This window comes from Mobula hypostoma, chromosome 2 (genome assembly GCF_963921235.1).
Source record: "Mobula hypostoma chromosome 2, sMobHyp1.1, whole genome shotgun sequence".
NCBI lineage: Eukaryota > Metazoa > Chordata > Chondrichthyes > Myliobatiformes > Myliobatidae > Mobula > Mobula hypostoma.
Genome location: NC_086098.1, coordinates 4,160,211 through 4,181,697, shown reverse-complemented (window position 1 = coordinate 4,181,697; position 21,487 = coordinate 4,160,211). Strand labels below are relative to the sequence as shown.

General features: G+C 44.5%; 1 protein-coding gene across 1 annotated transcript in view; it reads left to right on the top strand.

The window, feature by feature from the left end:
• klhl32 (kelch-like family member 32) overlaps positions 1-21,487 on the top strand; it is a 276,783-nt gene that overhangs the window by 176,371 nt on the left and 78,925 nt on the right. The window contains exon 8 of the mRNA XM_063069988.1: positions 19,418-20,144. Within this exon, the coding sequence (XP_062926058.1) occupies positions 19,418-20,144 (727 nt within the window). The remainder of the gene's footprint in view (positions 1-19,417; positions 20,145-21,487) is intronic.

Here is a 21,487-nt window from a genome sequence, read left to right as displayed (position 1 = left end):
CCTCCACCGCAGTCTGTGGCAAAGCATTCCACAGATTCACCACTCTTTGGCTAAAAAAAATTCATCCTTACTTCTGTTCTAAAAGATCACCTCCCAATTTTGAGGCTATGCCCGCTAGTTATGTGGCTATCCCACATCATAGGATGCCCTCTTCATATCCACCCTATCGAGTCCTTTCAGTATTCAGTAGGTTTCAATTAGATCCCCCAACATTTTTCTAAATTCCAGCGAGTACAGGCCCAAAGCTGCCAAATGCTCCTCATATGTTAACCTCTTCATTCACAGAATCATCCTCGTGAACCTCCTCTAGACTCTCTCAAATGACAACACATCCTTTCTGAGTCACGGGGCACAAAGCAGTTGACAATTCTCCAAATGCGGCCTGACTAGTGTCTTGTAAAGTCTCGGAATTATCTCTTTGGTTTTATATTCTATTCCCCTTGAAATAAATGCCAACATTGCATTTGCCTTCCTTCCCACAGACTGAATCTGTAAATTAACCTTCTGGGAGTCTTGCAGAGGGACTCCTAAGTATCTCTGCACTTCTGATGTTTGAACCTTTTCCCCATTTAGATAGTAGTCCACACGATTGTTCCTTTTACTAAAATGTATTATCATACATTTCCCAACACTGTATTCCATCTGCCACTTTTTTGCCCATTCTTCCAATTTGTCTAAGTCCTGCTGCCATCGTATTGCTTCCTCAGCACTACCTACCCCTCCACCTATCTTCATATCATCCGCAAGCTTTGCCACAAGAGCGTCAATTCCATCTAAATCATTGACAAACAATGTGAAAAGTAGTGGTCCCAACACTGATCCCTGAACACCACCAGTCACTGGCAGTCAACCTGAAAAGGCCCCTTTTATTCCCATTTGCTGCCTCCTGCCTGTTAGCCATTCCACTACCCATGCCAGCCTCTCTCCTGTAACGCCATAGTATTTTATCTTGTTCAGCAGCCTCATGTGTGGCACCTTATCAAATGCCTTCTGAAAATCTAAATAAATGACATCCACTGCCTCTCCTTTGTCCACTCTGCGTGTTACTTCCTTGAAGAACTCCTACAGATATGTCAAGCAAGATTTTCCTTCACAGAAACCATTCTGACTTTGACTTAGTTAATCATTAGTCTCCAAGTATCCCGAAACCTCATCTTTAATAATAGACTCCAATACTTCCCCAACCACTCAGATTAGACTAACTGGTCTATAATTTCCTTTCTTTTGCCTTCCTCCCTTCTTAAAGAGTGGAGTGACATTTATGATCTTCCAGTCCTCTGGGAGCATGCCAGGATCAAATGATTCTTGAATGATAATGAACAATGCATCTGTTATCTCCTCATTAATCTCTTTTAGTACTCTGTGACACTCACAATATGCTGGAGAAACTCAGCAGGTTGGGCAGCATCTGTGCAAACGATGCTGCCTGACCTGCTGAGTTCCTCCAGCATTTTGTGAGTGTTGCTTTGACCCCAGCACCTGCAGATTATTTTGTGTTAGTACTCTGTGATGTAGTCCATCTGGTCCAGGTGACTTACCCACCTTAAGACTTTTCAGTTTGCCTAGCACTTTTCCTTCCTAATAGCAATGGCAATCCACCAAGCGTGGATTGGGACAGGTTGTTCTCTGGCAAGGATGTGATCGGTGAGTGGGAAGCCTTCAAAGGAGAAATTTTGAGACTGCAGAGCTTATATGTTCCTGTCAGGATTAAAGGCAAAGTGAATAGGAATAAGGAACCTTGGTTCTCAAGGGATATTGCAACTCTGATAAAGAAGAAGAAGGAGTTGTATGACATGTATAAGAAACAGGGAGTAAATAAGGTGCTTGAGGAGTATAAGAAGTGCAAGAAAATACTTAAGAAAGAAATCAGGAGGGCTAAAAGAAGACATGAGGTTGCCTTGGCAGTCAAAGTGAAGGATAATCCAAAGAGCTTTTACAGGTATATTAAGAGTAAAATGATTATAAGGGATAAAATTGGTCCTCTTGAAGATCAGAGCGGTCGGCTATGTGCGGAACCAAAGGAAATGGGGGAGATCTTAAATAGGTTTTTTGCGTCTGTATTTACTAAGGAAACTGGCATGAAGTCTATGGAATTAAGGGAAGCAAGTAGTGAGATCATGGAAACTGTACAGATTGAAAAGGAGGAGGTCCTTGCTGTCTTGAGGAAAATTAAAGTGGGTAAATCCCCGGGACCTGACAGGGTGTTCCCTCGGACCTTGAAGGAGACTAGTGTTGAAATTGCGGGAACCCTGGCAAAAACATTTAAAATGTCGCTGTCTACAGGTGAGGTGCCGGAGGATTGGAGAGTTGCTCATGTTGTTCCGTTGTTTAAAAAAGGATCGAAAAGTAATCGGGAAATTATAGGCCGGTGAGTTTAACGTCAGTAGTAGGTAAGTTATTGGAGGGAGTACTAAGAGACAGAATCTACAAGCATTTGGATAGACTGGGACTTATTAGGGAGAGTCAACATGGCTTTGTGCGTGGTAGGTCATGTTTGACCAATCTATTGGAGTTCTTCGAGGAGGTTACCAGGAAAGTGGATGAAGGGTAGGCAGTGGGTGTTGTCTACATGGACTTCAGTAAGGTCTTTGACAAGGTGCCGCATGGGAGATTAGTTAGGAAAATTCAGTTGCTAGGTATACATGGAGAGGTGGTAAATTGGATTAGACATTGGCTCAATGGAAGAAGCCAAAGAGTGGTAGTAGAGAATTGCTTCTCCGAGTGGAGGCCTGTGACTAGTGGTGTGTCACAGGGATCAGTGCTGGGTCCATTGTTATTTGTCATCTATATCAATGATCTGGATGATAATGTGGTAAATTGGATCAGCAAGTTTGCTGATGATACAAAGATTGGAGGTGTAGTAGACAGTGAGGAAGGTTTTCAGAGCCTGCAGAGGGATTTGGACCAGCTGGAAAAATGGACTGAAAAATGGCCGATGGAGTTTAATACAGACAAGTGTGAGCTATTGCACTTTGGAAGGACAAACCAAGGTAGAACATACAGGGTTAATGGTAAGGCACTGAGGAGTGCAGTAGAACAGAGGGATCTGGAAATACAGTTACAAAATTCCCTAAAAGTGGTGTCACAGGTAGATAGGGTCGTAAAGAGAGCTTTTGGTACATTGGCCTTTATTAATCAAAATATTGAGTGTAAGAGCTGGAATGTTATGATGAGGTTGTATGAGGCATTGGTGAGGCCGAATCTGGAGTATTGTGTTCAGTTTTGGTCACCAAATTACTGGAAGGATATTAATAAGGTTGAAAGAGTGCAGAGAAGGTTTACAAGGATGTTGCCGGGACTTGAGAAACTCAGTTACAGAGAAAGGTTGAATAGGTTAGGACTTTATTCCCTGGAGCGTAGAAGAACGAGGGGAGATTTGATAGAGGTATATAAAATTATGATGGGTATAGACAGAGTGAATGCAAGCAGGCTTTTTCCACTGAGGCAAGGGGAGAAAAAAACCAGAGGACATGGGTTAAGGGTGAGAGGGGAAAAGCTTAAAGGGAATATTACTTCTTCACACAGAGAGTGGTGGGAGTATAGAATGAGCTGCCAGTCGAGGTGGTAAATGCGGGTTCTTTTTTAACATTTAAGAATAAATTAGACAGATACATGGATGGGAGGTGTATGGAGGGATATGGTCCGTGTGCAGGTCAGTGGGACTAGGCAGAAGATGGTTCGGCACAGCCAAGAAGGGCCAAAAGGCCTGTTTCTGTGCTGTAGTTTTTCTGTGATTTCACTCCTGCCCCCTGACACTCAGGGACTTCTGGCACACAGCTAGTATCTTCTGCAGTGAAGCCAGATGCAAAGTACCCATTAAATTCATTGGCCATTTCTTTGTCCCCCATTACTACCTCACTAGCGTCATTTTCCAGTGGTCCAATATCAACTCTCACCTCCCTTTTACTCTTTATGTGAATTGGGTGTGAATTGGGATGATGTTTTTGCAGGGAAATGTACTATGGACATGTGGTCGATGTTTAGAGATCTCTTGCGGGATGTAAGGGATAAATTTGTCCCAGTGAGGAAGATAAAGAATGGTAGGGTGAAGGAACCATGGGTGACAAGTGAGGTGGAAAATCTAGTCAGGAGGAAGAAGGCAGCATACATGAGGTTTCGGAAGCAAGGATCAGATGGGTCTATTGAGGAATATAGGGAAGCAAGAAAGGAGCTTAAGAAGGGGCTGAGAAGATCAAGAAGGGGGCATGAGAAGGCCTTGGTGAGTAGGGTAAAGGAAAACCCCAAGGCATTCTTCAATTATGTGAAGAAAAAAAGGATGACAGGAGTGAAGGTAGGACCGATTAGAGATAAAGGTGGGAAGATGTGCCTGGAGGCTGTGGAAGTGAGCGACGTCCTCAATGAATACTTCTCTTCGGTATTCACCAATGAGAGGGAACTTGATGATGGTGAGGACAATATGAGTGAGGTTGATGTTCTGGAGCATGCTGATATTAAGGGAGAGGAGGTGTTGGAGTTGTTAAAATACATTAGGACAGATAAGTCCCCGGGGCCTGACGGAATATTCCCCAGGCTGCTCCACGAGGCGAGAGAAGAGATTGCTGAGCTTCTGGCTAGGATCTTTATGTCCTCGTTGTCCATGGGAATGGTACCGGAGGATTGGAGGGAGGCGAATGTTGTTCCCTTGTTCAAAAAAGGTAGTAGGGATAGTCCGGGTATTTATAGACCAGTGAGCCTTACGTCTGTGGTGGGAAAGCTGTTGGAAAAGATCCTTAGAGATAGGATCTATAGGCATTTAGAGAATCATGGTCTGATCAGGGACAGTCAGCATGGCTTTGTGAAGGGCAGATTGTGTCTAACAAGCCTGATAGAGTTCCTTGAGGAAGTGACCAGGCATATAGATGAGGGTAGTGCAGTAGATGTGATCTATATGGATTTTAGTAAGGCATTTGACAAGGTTCCACACAGTAGGCTTATTCAGAAAGTTAGAAGGCATGGGATCCAGGGAAGTTTGGCCAAGTGGATTCAGAATTGGCTTGCCTGCAGAAGGCAGAGAGTGGTGGTGGAGGGAGTACATTCAGATTGGAGGATTGTGACTAGTGGTGTCCCACAAGGATCTGTTCTGGGACCTCTACTTTTCGTGATTTTTATTAACGACCTGGATGTGGGGGTAGAAGGGTGGGTTGGCATGTTTGCAGACGACACAAAGGTTGGTGGTGTTGTAGATAGTGTAGAGGATTGTCAAAGATTGCAGAGAGACATTGATAGGATGCAGAAGTGGGCTGAGAAGTGGCAGATGGAGTTCAACCCGGAGAAGTGTGAGGTGGTACACTTTGGAAGGACAAACTCCAAGGCAGAGTACAAAGTAAATGGCAGGATACTTGGTAGTGTGGAGGAGCAGAGGGATCTTGGGGTACATGTCCACAGATCCCTGAAAGTTGCCTCACAGGTGGATAGGGTAGTTAAGAAAGCTTATGGGGTGTTAGCTTTCATAAGTCGAGGGATAGAGTTTAAAAGTCGCGATGTAATGATGCAGCTCTATAAAACTCTGGTTAGGCCACACTTGCAGTACTGTGTCCAGTTCTGGTCACCTCACTACAGGAAGGATGTGGAAGCATTGGAAAGGGTACAGAGGAGATTTACCAGGATGCTGCCTGGTTTAGAATGTATGCATTATGATCAGAGATTAAGGGAGCTAGGGCTTTACTCTTTGGAGAGAAGGAGGATGAGAGGAGACATGATAGGGGTGTACAAGATAATAAGAGGAATAGATAGAGTGGATAGCCAGCACCTCTTCCCCAGGGCACCACTGCTCAATACAAGAGGACATGGCTTTAAGGTAAGGGGTGGGAAGTTGAAGGGGGATACTAGAGGAAGGTTTTTTACTCAGAGAGTGGTTGGTGCGTGGAATGCACTGCCTGAGTCAGTGGTGGAGGCAGATACACTAGTGATGTGTAAGAGACTACTAGACAGGTATATGGAGGAATCTAAGGTGGGGGCTTATATGGGAGGCAGGGTTTGAGGGTCAGCACAACATTGTGGGCCAAAGGGCCTGTACTGTGCTGTACTATTCTATGTTTCTATGTTTTATATAACTGAGAAGTTTTTGGTGTCCTGCTTTATATCATTGGCTAGTTTGCCCTCATATTTCATCTTTTCCTTTCTTATAGCTTTTTATAGTTGTCTTTTTATTAGATTTTAAAAGTTTCCACTTCATCTAACTTCCCGCTCACTTTTGCTACTTTATATGCCTTTTCCTGGGCTTTTATGTAGTCTTTAGTTTCCCCTGTTGGCCATGGCTGCCTACCCCTGACGTTTGTGAAATTCTTCCTCTGTGGAACATTTCTGTCCTGCGCCTGGTGAACTATTCCCAGAAATGTCAGCTACCTGCGCTCTATCATCATCCTCGCCAATATCCTCCTCCAATTAACCTGAGGCAAGCTCCTCTGTCATGCCTCTGAAATTCCCTTTATTCCATTGCGATACTGATACTTGTGAGTTATGTTTCTATCTCTCAGATTGCAATATGAATTCAATCATTTTTTGATCACAGCCTCCTAGGGGTTCCTTTACACTAAGCTCCCTAATAATATCTGGGTTGTTACACAACACCAAATCTAAGATAGCATTTCCCTTAGTGGGCCCGAGCTCAAGCTGCTCTAAAAAGCCCTTTCATAGGCATTCAATAAATTCCCTCTCTTGCAATCTAACACCAACCTGATTTTCCCAATCCCCTTGCATGTTGAAATCCCCCATTACAATTGTGCCATACCCTTATTACGTGCCTTTTCCAGCTCCCTTTGTAATCTCAACCCCACATGTTTCCTACTATTTGGAGGCCTATATCTGATTCCCATACTGTTTTTTTTTACCCTTGCAGTTACTTAACTCCACCCACAAAGATTCAACGTTATCTGACCCTATGTCATCTCTTTCTAAAGTTGTAATTCCATCTCCTACCAACAGAGCCACACCACTGCCTATGTCTTCCTGCCTGTCCTTCCAATACACAGTGCATCCTTCGATGTTAACCTCCCAACTATGACCTTCTTCCAGCCACGATTCAGTGATGCCCACAATGTTATACCAACCAATCTCTAGTTGTGCCACAGGTTTGTCCACCTTAATCCGAATGCTACACACATTTAAATACAGCACCTTCAGTCCTGCGTACTTCGCCCTTTTGAATTTTGCCTCTTTGGTACAATTTAACTTTGTGCTCTGTAAGCATTTGTATCCGGCTTGTCCTTCCTTACATTCACATTACACCCATCATCTACTTGTAAACCTGCTGGCTCATCCTCAGCTCTGTCATACTGGTTCCCATCACCCTGACATATTAGTTTAAACCACTCTCAACAGTTCTAATAAATCTGCCAGCAAGACTATTTGTCCCCCTCGGATTCAAGTGCAACCCATCCCTTTTATACAGATCTCACCTGCCCTCAGAATCGCCTATCTATTCCCCTGACGATGGAGTCCCCTATTGCTGCTGCCACCCTCTTCAGTTCCCTACTCTTCTGAGCTGTAGGGTCGGGCTCAGTGCCAGTGGCTTTCCCCAGGTAGGTCATTCCCCCCGCCCCCCAAAACAGTACTTAAACTGGAATACATGATTGTGTGGGACAGCCACAGGGGTGCTCTCCATATCTGATGCCCTCCCTTCCCTCTTCTGACAGTCACCCATTTATCTGTCTCCTGTAGCCTCGGGGTGACTACCTCCCTGTAGTTCCTGTCTATCACTGCCTCACTCTCCCTAACAAGCCGAAGGTCATCGAGCTGCAGCTCCAGTTCCCTAACACAGTCTCTAAGGAGCTGCATCTCGATGCACCTGGTGCAATATGGCCATCGGGGAGGCTAGGTGTCTCCTGGAATTCCCACATCTGACACCCAGAACAAAACACTGGCTCTGTGGACGTAACCCCTATTCTCCGTAGAGTTCATTCAGAATAAGAAATAAGGAATGAACTTACTACTTACCTTGTTTCCGCCCGGACTCCTCAGTTCCCAGAGAGTACAGTCTGATACCAACCTACACACACACACACACACACACACACACACACACACACTCACTCAACTGAACACCACTCCAGTCGCTTTGCAATTTTTGCTCATCTCTTTCTCAATTTCTGCTAAAACAATGTTTACATTCACATTTACATTTTACATCATTTATTGTCATAGGCATCCGTTAGTCTTGTGAGACCATGGATTTGTCTTGGAAGGTTTCCAGGGCACAGGCCTGGGCAAGCTTGCATGGAAGACCGGCAGTTGCCCATGCTGCAAGTCTCCCCTCTCCACGCCACCGATGTTGTCCAAGGGAAGGGCACTAGGGCCGATACAGCTTGGCACCGGTGTCGTCGCAGAGCAATGTGTGGTTAAGTGCCTTGCTCAAGGACACAACACGCTGCCTCAGCTGAGGCTTGAACTAGCGACCTTCAGATCACTAGACTGACGCCTTAACCACTTGGCCACGCACCAACTATTATATTATAATTTGTACTTTACTGTGCCTATTGTCTTGTTTATTAATTATTGTACTGTCTTGTGCACTTTATGTAGTCCCGTGCAGGTCTGTAGTCAGGTGTAGTTTTGTGTTGGTTCAGGTAGTCTAGTGTACTTTTGTGTTGTTTCATGTAGCACCATGGTCCTGGAGGAACGTTGTTTCGTTTATACTGTGTACTGTCAGCAGTTGTGGTTGAAATGACAATAAAAGTAACTTGAACTTGAACTTCTTGCCAAAGCCTTGTTTAGCCAAAGCTCCGCCTTATACTATTCCGACAATGACCACTCCCACAACGACCGTTCCGCGAGGTGATAACTCTTCCCTTTATAGAGACTGGGTTTTTAAAGTTCTTTCCCGGATCTGCACAGGAATGCTTCTGTTGCATCCGTGCAGTATTCCAATCAATGATTCCCATTGAAAAGCTTCCTGATTTTTAAAGTTCTTTGCTGGACCTGTGCAGAGAGGCAGAGAGATTTCCTGTATTTACAGCTTCTTGATATTTCACTGTAAACTCAGAATGGTGGTTTGAAGTGAAATGGGCAGGCTTGTCTTCGACTTTCCTTCCATAACTCGATTAACACCCTTCAGCTATATTGCCACTGAAACTTCTATTTATGTAATGTATTGAAAAATTCAGATTCAGATTCCGATTTATTTGTCACATGTACAGTACATTAAAACTTTCAGTGAAATGCTTTGTTTGTGTTAACAACCAACACACCCAAGGATGTGCTGGGGGCAGCCCACAAGTGAAGCCATACAACACAGACAACAACAGCAACAACAACAAAACAAAACAAGATATCAACTGCAAAACAAGCTCTTTTCAGAACACTCACCCACCCACTCACACACACGGACAGCCCTCCATTGCTGACACGGGCCAGCTCAAAGCCTTTTACCATTCAATAGGCTTCAATGAGGTCATCCCTCATTCTTCTGAAGTCTAGTAAATACAGGCCCAAAGCCATCAAACACTCTTCATATGACAAGTCATTCAATCCCAGAATCATTTTCGTGAACCTCCTTTGAACCCTCTCCAGTTTCAGCACATCCTTTCGTAGATAAGAGGCCCAAAACTGCACACAATACTCTGTGAAGCCTCACTAGTGCTTTAGAAGCTCTCAACATTATATTTTTCCCTTTATATTCAAGTCCTCTTGAAATGAGTGCTAACATTGCCTTCCTCATGGCTCCCAGGTCCCCTTGCACCGCAGTTATTTGTACTTTCTCTCCACTTAGAAAATAGTCAACCCTTTCATTTTTTCTACCAAAAGGCATGACCATACACTTCCCAACATTGTATTCCATCTGCCACTTCTTTGCCCATTCTCTTAATCTGTCTAAGTCCTTCAGTAGCAACATACATGCACTGCTGGAGGAACTCAGCAGGCCAGGCAGAATACAGTCAACGTTTTGGGCCAAGCGCCTTCATCAGGACTGGAGAAAAGAAAACGAGGAGTGAAGGTGGGGAGAAGGGAGGGAGAAACACAAGGTGAAAGGTGAAACTGGGAGGGGGAAGGGAGAAGTGAAGAGCCGGGAAGTTGATTGGTGAAAAATACAGGGTTGGAGAAGGGGGAATCTGATAGGAGAGGACAGAAATCATGGAAGAAAGAGGGGTGGAACACCAGAGGGAGGTGATGGGCAGGCAAGGAGATAAGATGAGAGAGGGAAATGGGAATGGGCAATGGTGAAGGGTGGGGAGGGAGCATTACCGGAAGTTCGAGAAATCAATGTTTATGCCATCAGGTTGGAGGCTTCCCAGATGGAATACAAGGTGTTGCTCCTCCAAACTGAGTGTGGCCTCATCGCACCAGTAGAGGAGGACATGGACTGAGGTGTTAGAATTGAAATCGGAAGTGGAATTAAAACAGGTGGCCACTGGGAAATCCCACATTTTCAGAATTAGAATTAGAATCAGAATCATGTTTATTATCGCTGGCATGTGTTGTGAAATTTGTTAACTTAGCAGCAGCAGTTCAATGCAGTACAATGCAGGTACAGCAGGCGGTGAAAAAGGCGAATGGTATGCTGGCATTTATAGCGAGAGGATTCTAGTACAGGAGCAGGGAGGTACTACTGCAGTTGTACAAGGCCTTGGTGAGACCACACCTGGAGTATTGTGTGCAGTTTTGGTTCCCTAATCTGAGGAAAGACATCCTTGCCATAGAGGGAGTACAAAGAAGGTTCACCAGAATGATTCCTGGGATGGCAGGACTTTCATATGAAGAAAGACTGGATGAACTGGGCTTGTACTCGTTGGAATTTAGAAGATTGAGGGGGGATCTGATTGAAACGTATAAATTCCTAAAGGGATTGGACAGGCTAGATGCAGGAAGATTGTTCCCAATGTTGGGGAAGTCCAGAACAAGGGGTCACAGTTTGAGGATAAAGGGGAAGCCTTTTAGGACCGAGATCAGGAAAAACTTCTTCACACAGAGAGTGGTGAATCTGTGGAATTCTCTGCCACAGGAAACAGTTGAGGCCAGTTCATTGGTTATATTTAAGAGGGAGTTAGATATGGCTCTTGTGGCTACGGGGATCAGGGGGTATGGAGGGAAGGCTGGGGCGGGGTTCTGAGTTGGATGATCAGCCATGATCATAATAAATGGCAGTGCAGGCTCGAAGGGCTGAATGGCCTACTCCTGCACCTATTTTCTATGTTTCTATGTTTCTATAATATAGAAGAAAAAAAGTAAATCAATTACAATAGATGTATGGATCAAAAATCATGCGAAATCAGAAATAATATATATTTAAAAAGTGAGGTAGTGTTCACAGGTTCAATGTCCATTAAGGAATCAGATGGCAGAGGGGAAGAAGCTTTCCTGAATCACTGAGTGTGTGCCTTCAGGCTCCTGTACCTCCTACCTGATGGTAACAGTGAGAAAAGGGCATGCCCTGGGTGCTGGAGGTCCTTAATAACGGACACTGCCTTTCTGAGACACCGCTCCCTGAAGATGTCCTGGGTAATTTGTAGACCAAGTCCCCAAGACAGAGCCGACTAAATTTACAACTCTCTGCGGCTTCTTTCGGTGCTGTTCAGTAGGCCACCCACTCCCACCACCCCCGATACCAGCCCGTGATGCAGCCTGTCAGAATGCTCTTCACTGTACATCTATAGGTACATATATATATCTGACAGGATGGAGCATAGGTGCTCGGTGAAACGGTCTCCCACTCTACTTTGGGTTTCACCGATATACAGGAAGTCACACCGGGAACACCAGATACAGTAGATGACCCCAACAGACTCACAGTTGGAGTGTCGTCGCACCTGGAAAGACTGTTTGGGGCCCTGAATGGTAGTGAGGGAGCTGGTGTAGGGGCAGGTGTAGCACTTGTTCTGCTTGCAAGGATAAGTGCCAGGAGGGAAATCAGTGGTTAGGGACGAAAGGACAGAGGAGTTGTGTAGGGAGCGATCTCTGAAGAAAGCAGAAAGTGGGGGGGGGGGCAGGGGGAAGATGGTGGGATCCCGTTGGAGATGGCATGAGTTCTGGAGAATTATGTGCTGGACGCAGAGGCTGATAGGGTGGTAGGTGAGGACAAGTGGGACAGGGTGACGGGAGGATGGGGTGAGGGCAGATGTGAGTGAAATGGAAGAAATGTGGTTGGGGAACACACATCAAAGTTGCTGGTGAACGCAGCGGCCAGGCAGCACCTCTTCCTACAGATGCTGCCTGGCCTGCTGCGTTCACCAGCAACTTTGATGTGTGTTCCTTGAATTTCCAGCATCTGCAGAATTCCTGTTGTTTGCGTTAAATGTGGTTGGGGGCAGTGTTGATGGTGAAAGAAGGGAAGCCCCTTGCTTTGAAGCAGGAGGACATGTCCATCGTTCTAGAATGAAAAGCCTCATCCTCAGAGCAGATGTGGTGGAAACAGAGGAACTGAGAGAAGGAGATGGCATTTTTACGAGAAACAGGGTGGGAAGAGCTATAGTCCAGGTATCTGTGAGAGTCCATGGGTTTATAATAGACATCAGGAGATGGGCTGTCTCCAGAGATAGAGACAGAGATATCGAGAAAGGACAGAGTCCTTCATTAGCCTCTCTACTTCCTCAAAACTACCTACCCATCTTCATATTCTCTGCAAACTTTGCAACCAAGCCATCCATTCCATCATCCAAATCATTAACATATACTGTAAAAAGAATCAGTCCCAACATGGACCCCTCTGGAACACCACTTGTCATTGGCAGCCAATCAGAAAAGGCTCCCTTTTTTCCCACTCTTTGCCTCCTATCAATCAGCCACTGCTCGTATCTTCCTGTTATACCATGGGCACGTAGCCCTGATGACTCATGCCCTTGTGTCTCCTTTGCACTCTTTCAGGCCTCAACCTTCAGGCTTCTACCTGCAGAATTGCAGTTCTCTGAACTTTAACCTTCAGCTTTGTCTTCCGGACTACTCCACCAGATTTGACCTCTGGACCTGGCCTTCTGAATTCAAATAGACCTTGATCCCTGGAGTCACACAGACTTTCAGCCCTGGGGAGGTGGGGAGGTTTGACTTGATGGAATTACCAGCTAGGCTTTGTCTGAGCTGCACCACATGAACAGAGTCTGTCAAACTCAACTCACCAGAGAAATGCTGCCTTTTTCTACTGAAATTTTACCCTTCTTGCTGATCTCTGCATTTCATCATACTAAATCCTGCTACGAAGTCCCCTTAGCTCTAGTAATTTTCCTGACTCACTGGAGAGCTGTTGTGTGTGAGAAGAGCCTCAGTGATACAGCAATTAACCATAACATTTCCAAGACATTGTACATTGAGGTGCAGTCAGAGTAATGTCGTATAATCCGTCAGCTGCTGAGGTCTCCGGATTAGTTCAGACTCGGTGCTAAACTATGTGATGTTGTTCAGGCTGCACAGAGAACAGAGAACATTACAGCATCGTACAGGGTCCTTTGGCCTACGATGTTCTACTGACCCTTTAATTCTCTCTAACCCTTCCCTCCCCCCATAGCCATCCATTTTTCTCTCAGAAATCTTAGAATTTCTTAAAAACTGCTATTGAATCTACCTCTACCATCACCCCGGTAGCACATTGAATGCACTTTGCACTCTCTGTGTAAAAAAAAACTTACCTCTGATTTTTCACCATCCTTTCCTCCAATCATCTTCAATTTGTGCTCCCTTGTATTAGCCATTTCTGCTCTGGGAAAAAGTCTCTGGCTGTCCACCATATCAATGCCTCTTAGCATCTTATACACCTCTATCAATTCACTTCTCATCCTCCAGGGTGAGAAGCCATAGATCCCTCAACCTTTCCTCATAAGACATTCTTATGGACATAGGGGCAGAATTAGGCCATTTGTTCCACTGAGTCTGCTAAAACATGCCCTCTAATTCATGCAGCGTCCTGGTAAATCTCCTCAGTGCCCTCTCTAAAGCTTACACATCCATATATTGAGGCAACCACAATACTCTGTGTGGTTTAAAAGAGCTGAAAGAATACCTCGGGTATAAAGGGTATATACAATGGGGATTGAAAAGACAAACTTTAGCAGATCACAAAGCTGATAGTCAAGGATCATGGGAAAAATGTGAAGTAGTTGACTGAGATTGACAGGGATACGATGGACTGAATTGGCCTCCTTGTTTTCAGGAGGTTTCTAAAACTCAGTGAGACTGTCACTTGTAATTGGTGCTAACAGAACTGAGTGCCAGCAAGGGCGACAGTCTCTTTAGAAAAACAGAGGGAAAAATTGATGAAAAAATAAAGCAAAATCTACAGATTTGTCAGTGTAATAACGGGCCATTATGATGTTGCCGTTCCCCATTTGAATTCATTTCTCCCTCCCTCCTGTCACTAGAGATGACACCAGTTACATTGGAGAATGCGGGTTTACAATGCCTAAACACAGTGCTGTGAGTAGTTCACCAATCTAAAGGTAATAAATCACATCTGTCCAATGTACTAATATCCTGGGGAGATCTATTAAACATTGTAGGCATTGATTTATTTTGACAAACTTTCTGTTGGTAAACAAAGGTTGATGTTAAAAGCAATTCTATGTTAATTTAATGCAATACAGAGTATATTGGCAGCGAGGTGAATGATCTATTTAAATCAGATCAAATGTTTCAGTTAGATCTCTCCAAATGCAAACTGATGTCTCCACCATCAGATTTCTGAAAGGACAATGAGTCCATGAAAGAAATATGTATATATATGCTGGCCGGTGGTATAGTGGAATCTGGACTGGACTTCAAGGCCAGTGGTCACAGGTTTGAATTAGGCCAGCTCCTTACACACTATCCATCAGTGCTGGGTTGCTGCCTGATGTTCCACAAGGTGCAGATGAATGAGTATAAATGATAGAGAGGGGGAGGGAGCGGGAGGGAGAGAGAATGAGGTGGAGAGGGGAGAGGGGGATTAGTTTCCACTTGGAGAAATCTAATTGAAACATTAGATCTGATTTAAATAGATAATGTACAATACTTTGCATAAGTCTTAGGCACATATATATATATATATATATATATAGCTAGACCTTTGCACAGTACTGTATTGTACTGCTGCCACAAAAAAAAACCAGTTTCACGACGTGTGTGAGTGATGATAAATCTGATTCTGATGTGGGTCTCTACTGTGGACTGAGAGTGAGAAGTGGACAGGGAGACCTTGCCAGGTGTCTCAGGGCTGAGTGTGTCTGCACGGGTGCTATCTCCCGCCCCTGGCCCTCCTTCTCTGCCACCTGTCCCACGACCCTTGCGGCACTCCTCCCTCACCATTTCTGACTGCCTTTGCTCCTGCCAGATTTACAAACTCGCTGTCCGCTCTGTGATGACAAATGGAGTGCTGTGCAAAAGTCCTAGGCACCCTAGCTATGTATATGCTGTGCCGAACATGTACTGTACTTTAGAAATTACCTAGGGTCACCCACAGCCCTCTATTTTTCTAAGCTCCATGTACCTATCCAGGAGTCTCTTAAAAGACCCTATCGTATCCACCTCCACTACGGTCACTGGAAGCCCATTCCACGCACTCAGCACTCTCTGCGTAAAAAACTTACCCCGACATCTCCTCTGTACCTACTTCCAAGCACCTTAAAACTGTGCCCTCTCGTGTTAGCCATTTCAGCCCTGGGAACAGCTTCTTCCCCTCCACCATCAGATTTCTGAATTGACAATGAAGCCATGAACACTACCTCACCATTCCTACTCTTTAATTTCATATACATACTCAGTGGCCACCGACTGAAGTACATCTGTACACCTGCTTGTTAATCTAATCAGCCAATCACATAGAGGCAACTCAATGCATAAAAGCATGCAGTCATGGTCAAGAGGTTCAGTTGTTGTTCAGACCAAACACCAGGATGAGGAAGAAATGTGATCTTAGTGACTTTTGACTGTGGAATGATTGTTGGTGCCAGATGCGGTGGTTTGAGTATCTCAGAAACTGCTGATCTCCTGGGATTTTCACACACAGCCGTCTCTAGAGTTTACAGAGAATGACAGTGCAATAAAATGAAAAACAGTTCTGTGGGTGAAAAAGTCTTGTTAGTGAGAGAGGTCAGAGGAGCATAGCCAGATTGACTCAACAGTAACTCCAACAGCCGCACATTACAACAGTGATATGCTGAAGAGCATCTCTGAACGCACAACATGTTGAACCCTTAAATGGAGGGGCTGCAGCAGCAGAAGACCACAGACATACACACAGTATTAGGCACAGGAGTTGCATAATGAAGTGGTCACTGAGTGTACTTTACAGTATATTTTATGTATGGCACTGTTCTGCTGTGGTAAAACAACAAATTTCACAACATACAGTGATTCTGACTCTGAATTAAAAGTTATCCTATATTTGTAACAATGGCTTTAGTAATATCGTGCCGTATGTATGTTGGTAAAAGCACAACTCTTGAACCAAAGACAAACATTTCATTGTAATTCCTTGGGGGAAATATTAATATGGGCTTGAACTAGGCTTTATTTGACAACTTTTGAAATAGACAAGGGCACAATACTCATTTAAATTGGTTTTAACATAATGCAATACATCAGCTATTGATCTACTAATGCAATTTCTGTTCAATATTTTTTGTCATCAAAGTGAATGTTGTAATTTTGAAAAAAAAGTATGTTTTTCTATTTTTGTTTTATCTCGAATCGATGTGAAACACTTTGAAGTCCCAGCAATATAATTAAGCCACATACTTTATGCCAACACACACAAAATACTGGAGAAACTCAGCAATTCAGGCAACATCCATGGAGGGGAATAAACAGTCAAAGTTTCTCTGAATATTCAAATCTGCAGGATCCTTTGTGTTTACAAACTTCATATTGTTCTAATGTAACATTTTGCTTTCTTTCAACAGCAGGCAAGAATGACATACTTCAACTGATTTTGATTTCCATTAGCATTCATAACACTCTGTTCTGCAGGATCTATTTGTTATCTACACTCGGTGGTCAATCTATTAGCTTCAACTATTCACCTGCTCGTTAATGCAAATATCTAATCAGCAAATCATGTGGCAGCAACTCAATGTATTAAAAACATGTAGGCATAGTGAAGAGGTTCAGTTGTTGTTCAGAATAAATATAAGAATAGGGAAGAAATGTGATCTAAGTGACTTTGACCATAAAATAATTGTTGGTGCCAGGTGGGATGGTTTGAGTATCTCAGAAATTGCTTATCTCCTGGGATTCTCTTGCACAACGGCCTCTGAAGTTTACAGAGAATGGTGCAAAAAAAAAATTAAAAACATCCAGTGAGTGGTAGTTCTGTGGCCAAAATGCCATGATAATGAGAGAGATCAGAGGAGAATGGAGAATGGCCAGACTGGTTCAAGCAGGAATAAACTGGGAAAGGCTTTTGATAATGTGTCACATAATCAGATAGCAACATTTATTCCCCTCCATAGATGCTACCTGAACTGCCGAGCTCCTCCAGCATTGTACAAAAATCTGCATGAATTCAGCAAGGCCAATATTGGCATCCTGCTCCTTCAATTGTGAGTGAACTCATGTAAAGAATTCTCAACAATGCTGCCAAGAATTGCACTCACCAGCACCCAGTCTGTGTATCTCTAGGACAACCATGTTGCAGTCCTCATTCCAGCCTTGCTGCCGACTTTGTATCAGTGTGATCAGTGTGATCACTGTGATCAGTGTGCTCTGTGATCAGTGTGATCCGTGTGCTGTGTGTGATCAGTGTGATCCATGTGATCAGTGTGCTCTGTGTGATCACTGTGATCCGTGTGATCAGTGTGCTCTGTGTGATCACTGTGATCTGTGTGATCAGTGTGCTCTGTGTGTTCAGTGTGTTCAGTGTGATCCGTGTGATCAGTGTGATCAGTGTGTTCAGTGTGATCAGTGTGATCAGTGTGCTCTGTGTTATCAGTGTGATCAGTGTGCTCCGTGTGATCCGTGTGATCCATGTGATCCGTGTGATCAGTGTGCTCTGTGTGATCCATGTGATATGTGTGATCAGTGTGATCTGTGTGATCCGTGTGATCTGTGTCATCAGTGTGATCCGTGTGATCAGTGTACTCTGTGTGATCAGTGTGATCCGTGTGATCAGTGTGCTCTGTGTGATCAGTGTGATCCGTGTGATCAGTGTGATCCGTGTGATCAGTGTACTCTGTGTGATCCGTGTGATCAGTGTGCTGTGTGTGATCAGTGTGATCCATGTGATCAGTGTGCTCTGTGTGATCACTGTGATCCGTGTGATCAGTGTGCTCTGTGTGATCACTGTGATCTGTGTGATCAGTGTGCTCTGTGTGTTCAGTGTGTTCAGTGTGATCCGTGTGATCAGTGTGATCAGTGTGTTCAGTGTGATCAGTGTGATCAGTGTGCTCTGTGTTATCAGTGTGATCAGTGTGCTCCGTGTGATCCGTGTGATCCATGTGATCCGTGTGATCAGTGTGCTCTGTGTGATCCATGTGATATGTGTGATCAGTGTGATCTGTGTGATCCGTGTGATCTGTGTCATCAGTGTGATCCGTGTGATCAGTGTACTCTGTGTGATCAGTGTGATCCGTGTGATCAGTGTGATCCGTGTGATCAGTGTGCTCTGTGTGATCAGTGTGATCCGTGTGATCAGTGTGATCCGTGTGATCAGTGTACTCTGTGTGATCCGTGTGATCAGTGTGCTGTGTGTGATCCGTGTGATCAGTGTGATCCGTGTGACTTCAGTTTCAGCTGAAGTGAGAAGCATACTATTGGCATAAATCAACATCCTTATTTGCCATTAACTAAGTTAAGATATCCAGTACAGATATCCACACTGTTCATTATAATCAAATTATTACATAGTGCATTGAGGTAGAACAAACTAAAACAATCTTCTTCATTCCTTGGAATGTGGAAGAGTGAGATGAGATTTGATAGAGGTATTCAAAATTATGAGAGGTATATGTAGGGTAAATGCAAGCAGGCTTTTTTCCACTGTGGTTGGGTGAGTCTACAACTAGAGGTCATGGGTTAAGGGGGAAACATCAAAAGTTTAAAGGGAACAAGTTGGTAAACTTCTTCACTCAGAGAAACATGAGAGTATGCAATGAGCTGCCAGCACAAGTGCATGCGAGCTTGATTTCAATGTTTAAGAGAAGTTTGGATCGGTGCATGGATGGTAGGGGTCTGGGTGCAGATCGATGGGAATAGACAGTTTGAATGGTTCAACATGGACTAGATGGGCCAAAGGGCCTGTTTCTGTGCTGTACTTTTCGATGACTATGACTCTAACAATTACAAAATATAGAACGAAGTGTAACGGCTACAGAGAAAGTGCACTGCAGGTAAATAATAATGTGGTATATACACAAGATGCCTGACCCGCTGAGTTCCTTCAGTATTTTGCGTGCGTGTTGTTCTGGATTTCCACCACCTACAGAATCTACTGTGTTGAACTGTTACAATTATTGACTGTTAACAAACTGTTGGGATACATGTTGCTCTGAAAGACTGATGGGCCTGTTTTGTTTTTTGTTGGTAGCTGGCGGTGAAATGGCTGGAACATGGCTGTCGCTATCAGTACATGGGTGAACTATTACAATATGTACGCTTTGGCTTAATGGACGTTGACACGCTTCATGCACTGGCTCTGACTCACCCTCTGGTTCAGGCCAGTGAAACAGCCACGGCTTTCATTAACGAGTCGCTGGCGTACCACCAGAGTATCTATGCACAGCCCATTTGGCAAACCATCAGGACAAGGCCCCGCTTTCAGTCGGAGACCCTCTACATCATCGGTGGCAAGAAACGCGAGATCTGCAAAGTGAGAGACTTGCGGTACTTTAACCCGGTGGACCAGGAGAACGTTCACATCGCCGGGGTTTCCAACTGGAGCGAGCTGTCCCCCATGCCCGTGGGGAGAAGTCACCACTGCGTAGCCGTCATGGGAGACTTCCTGTTTGTGGCGGGCGGGGAGGTGGAACACACGACGGGCCGCACCTGTGCAGTCAGGACCGCATGTCGCTACGACCCGCGCAGCAACACCTGGACGGAGATTGCTCCCATGAAGAACTGCCGCGAGCATTTTGTGCTCGGTACTTTGGATGAATACCTGTACGCAGTGGGCGGAAGGAACGAACTGCGGCAAGTGCTGCCCACGGTGGAGAGATACTGTACTAAGAAGAACAAGTGGTCATTTGTACAACCGTTTGATAGATCACTGTCCTGCCACGCAGGGTGTACGGCGGATGGATTTCTGTGGATATCAGGTAAGGAAAACACTTTGAGTATTAATCTTCTCCAGCATGCTTGTCCCATGCAGTAGTGATTTAGATGAAAGTTCTCTGAAACTTGGAAAATATTCTGAAGTGGTTGATGGAATAGGTGCTGATATATTTTCCTCCACTAATCTAGAACGGGTAAACTAAAACCACTGTCACTCGTTATGTCTCCTTCTCTCTTCTCTTCCTGGAGTTTTGCAGGATTGATATTGTTTTATTGTTGTCACATGTACCGACACCCCAAGTTGTAAAAGCGTCACACTAACGGGTCAATAACTCTACTGGGTGTTTTTTATAGACCACCCAATAGTAACAAGGACATTGAGCAGATAGGGAGACAAATTCTGGGAAGGTATAATAATAACAGGGTTGTTGTGGTGGGAGATCTTAATTTCCTAAATATTGATTCATATCTCCCTCGAGCAAGGGGTTCAGATGGGATAGAGTTTGTTAGGTGTGTTTAGGAAGGTTTTCTGACACAATATGCAGATAAGCCTACAAGAGGAGAGACTGTACTTGATCTGGTATTGGGAAATGAACCTGGTCAGATGTCAGGTCTCTCAGTGGGAGAGCATTTTGGAGATAGTGATCACAATTCTATCTCCTTTACCACAGCATTGGGGAGGGATAGGAACAGACAAGTTAGGAAAGTATTTAATTGGAGTAAGGGGAAATATGAAGCTATCAGACAGGAACTTGGAAGCATAAATTGGGAGCAGATGTTCTCAGGGGAATGTACAGCAGAAATGTGGCAAATGTTCAGGGGATATTTGCTTGGGGTTCTGCGTAGCAACGTTCCAATGAGACAGGGAAAGGATGGTAGGGTACAGGAACCATGGTGTACAAAGGCTCATATTCTGCATGGAGGTTGGTAACCAGTGATGTGCCTCAGGGATCTGTTCTGAGACCCCTACTCCTCGTGATTTTTATAAATGACCTGGATGAGGAAGTGGAGGGATGGGTTAGTAAATTTGCTGATGACTCAAAGGTTGGGGGTGTTGTGGATAGTGTGGAGGGCTGTCAGAGGTTACAGCGGGACATTGATAGGATGCAAAACTGGGCTGAGAAGTGGCAGATGGAGTTCAACCCAGATAAGTGTGAAGTGGTTCATTTTGGTAGGTCAAATATGATGGCAGAATATCGTATTAATGGTAAGACTCTTGGCAGTGTGGAGGATCAGAGGGATCTTTGGGTCCAAATCCATAGAATACTGAAAGCTGCTACGCAGGTTGACTCTGTGGTTAAAAAGGCGTACAGTGCATTGTCCTTCATCAATCATGGGATGGAGTTTAAGAGCCAAGAGGTACTGTTACAGCTATATAGGACCCTGG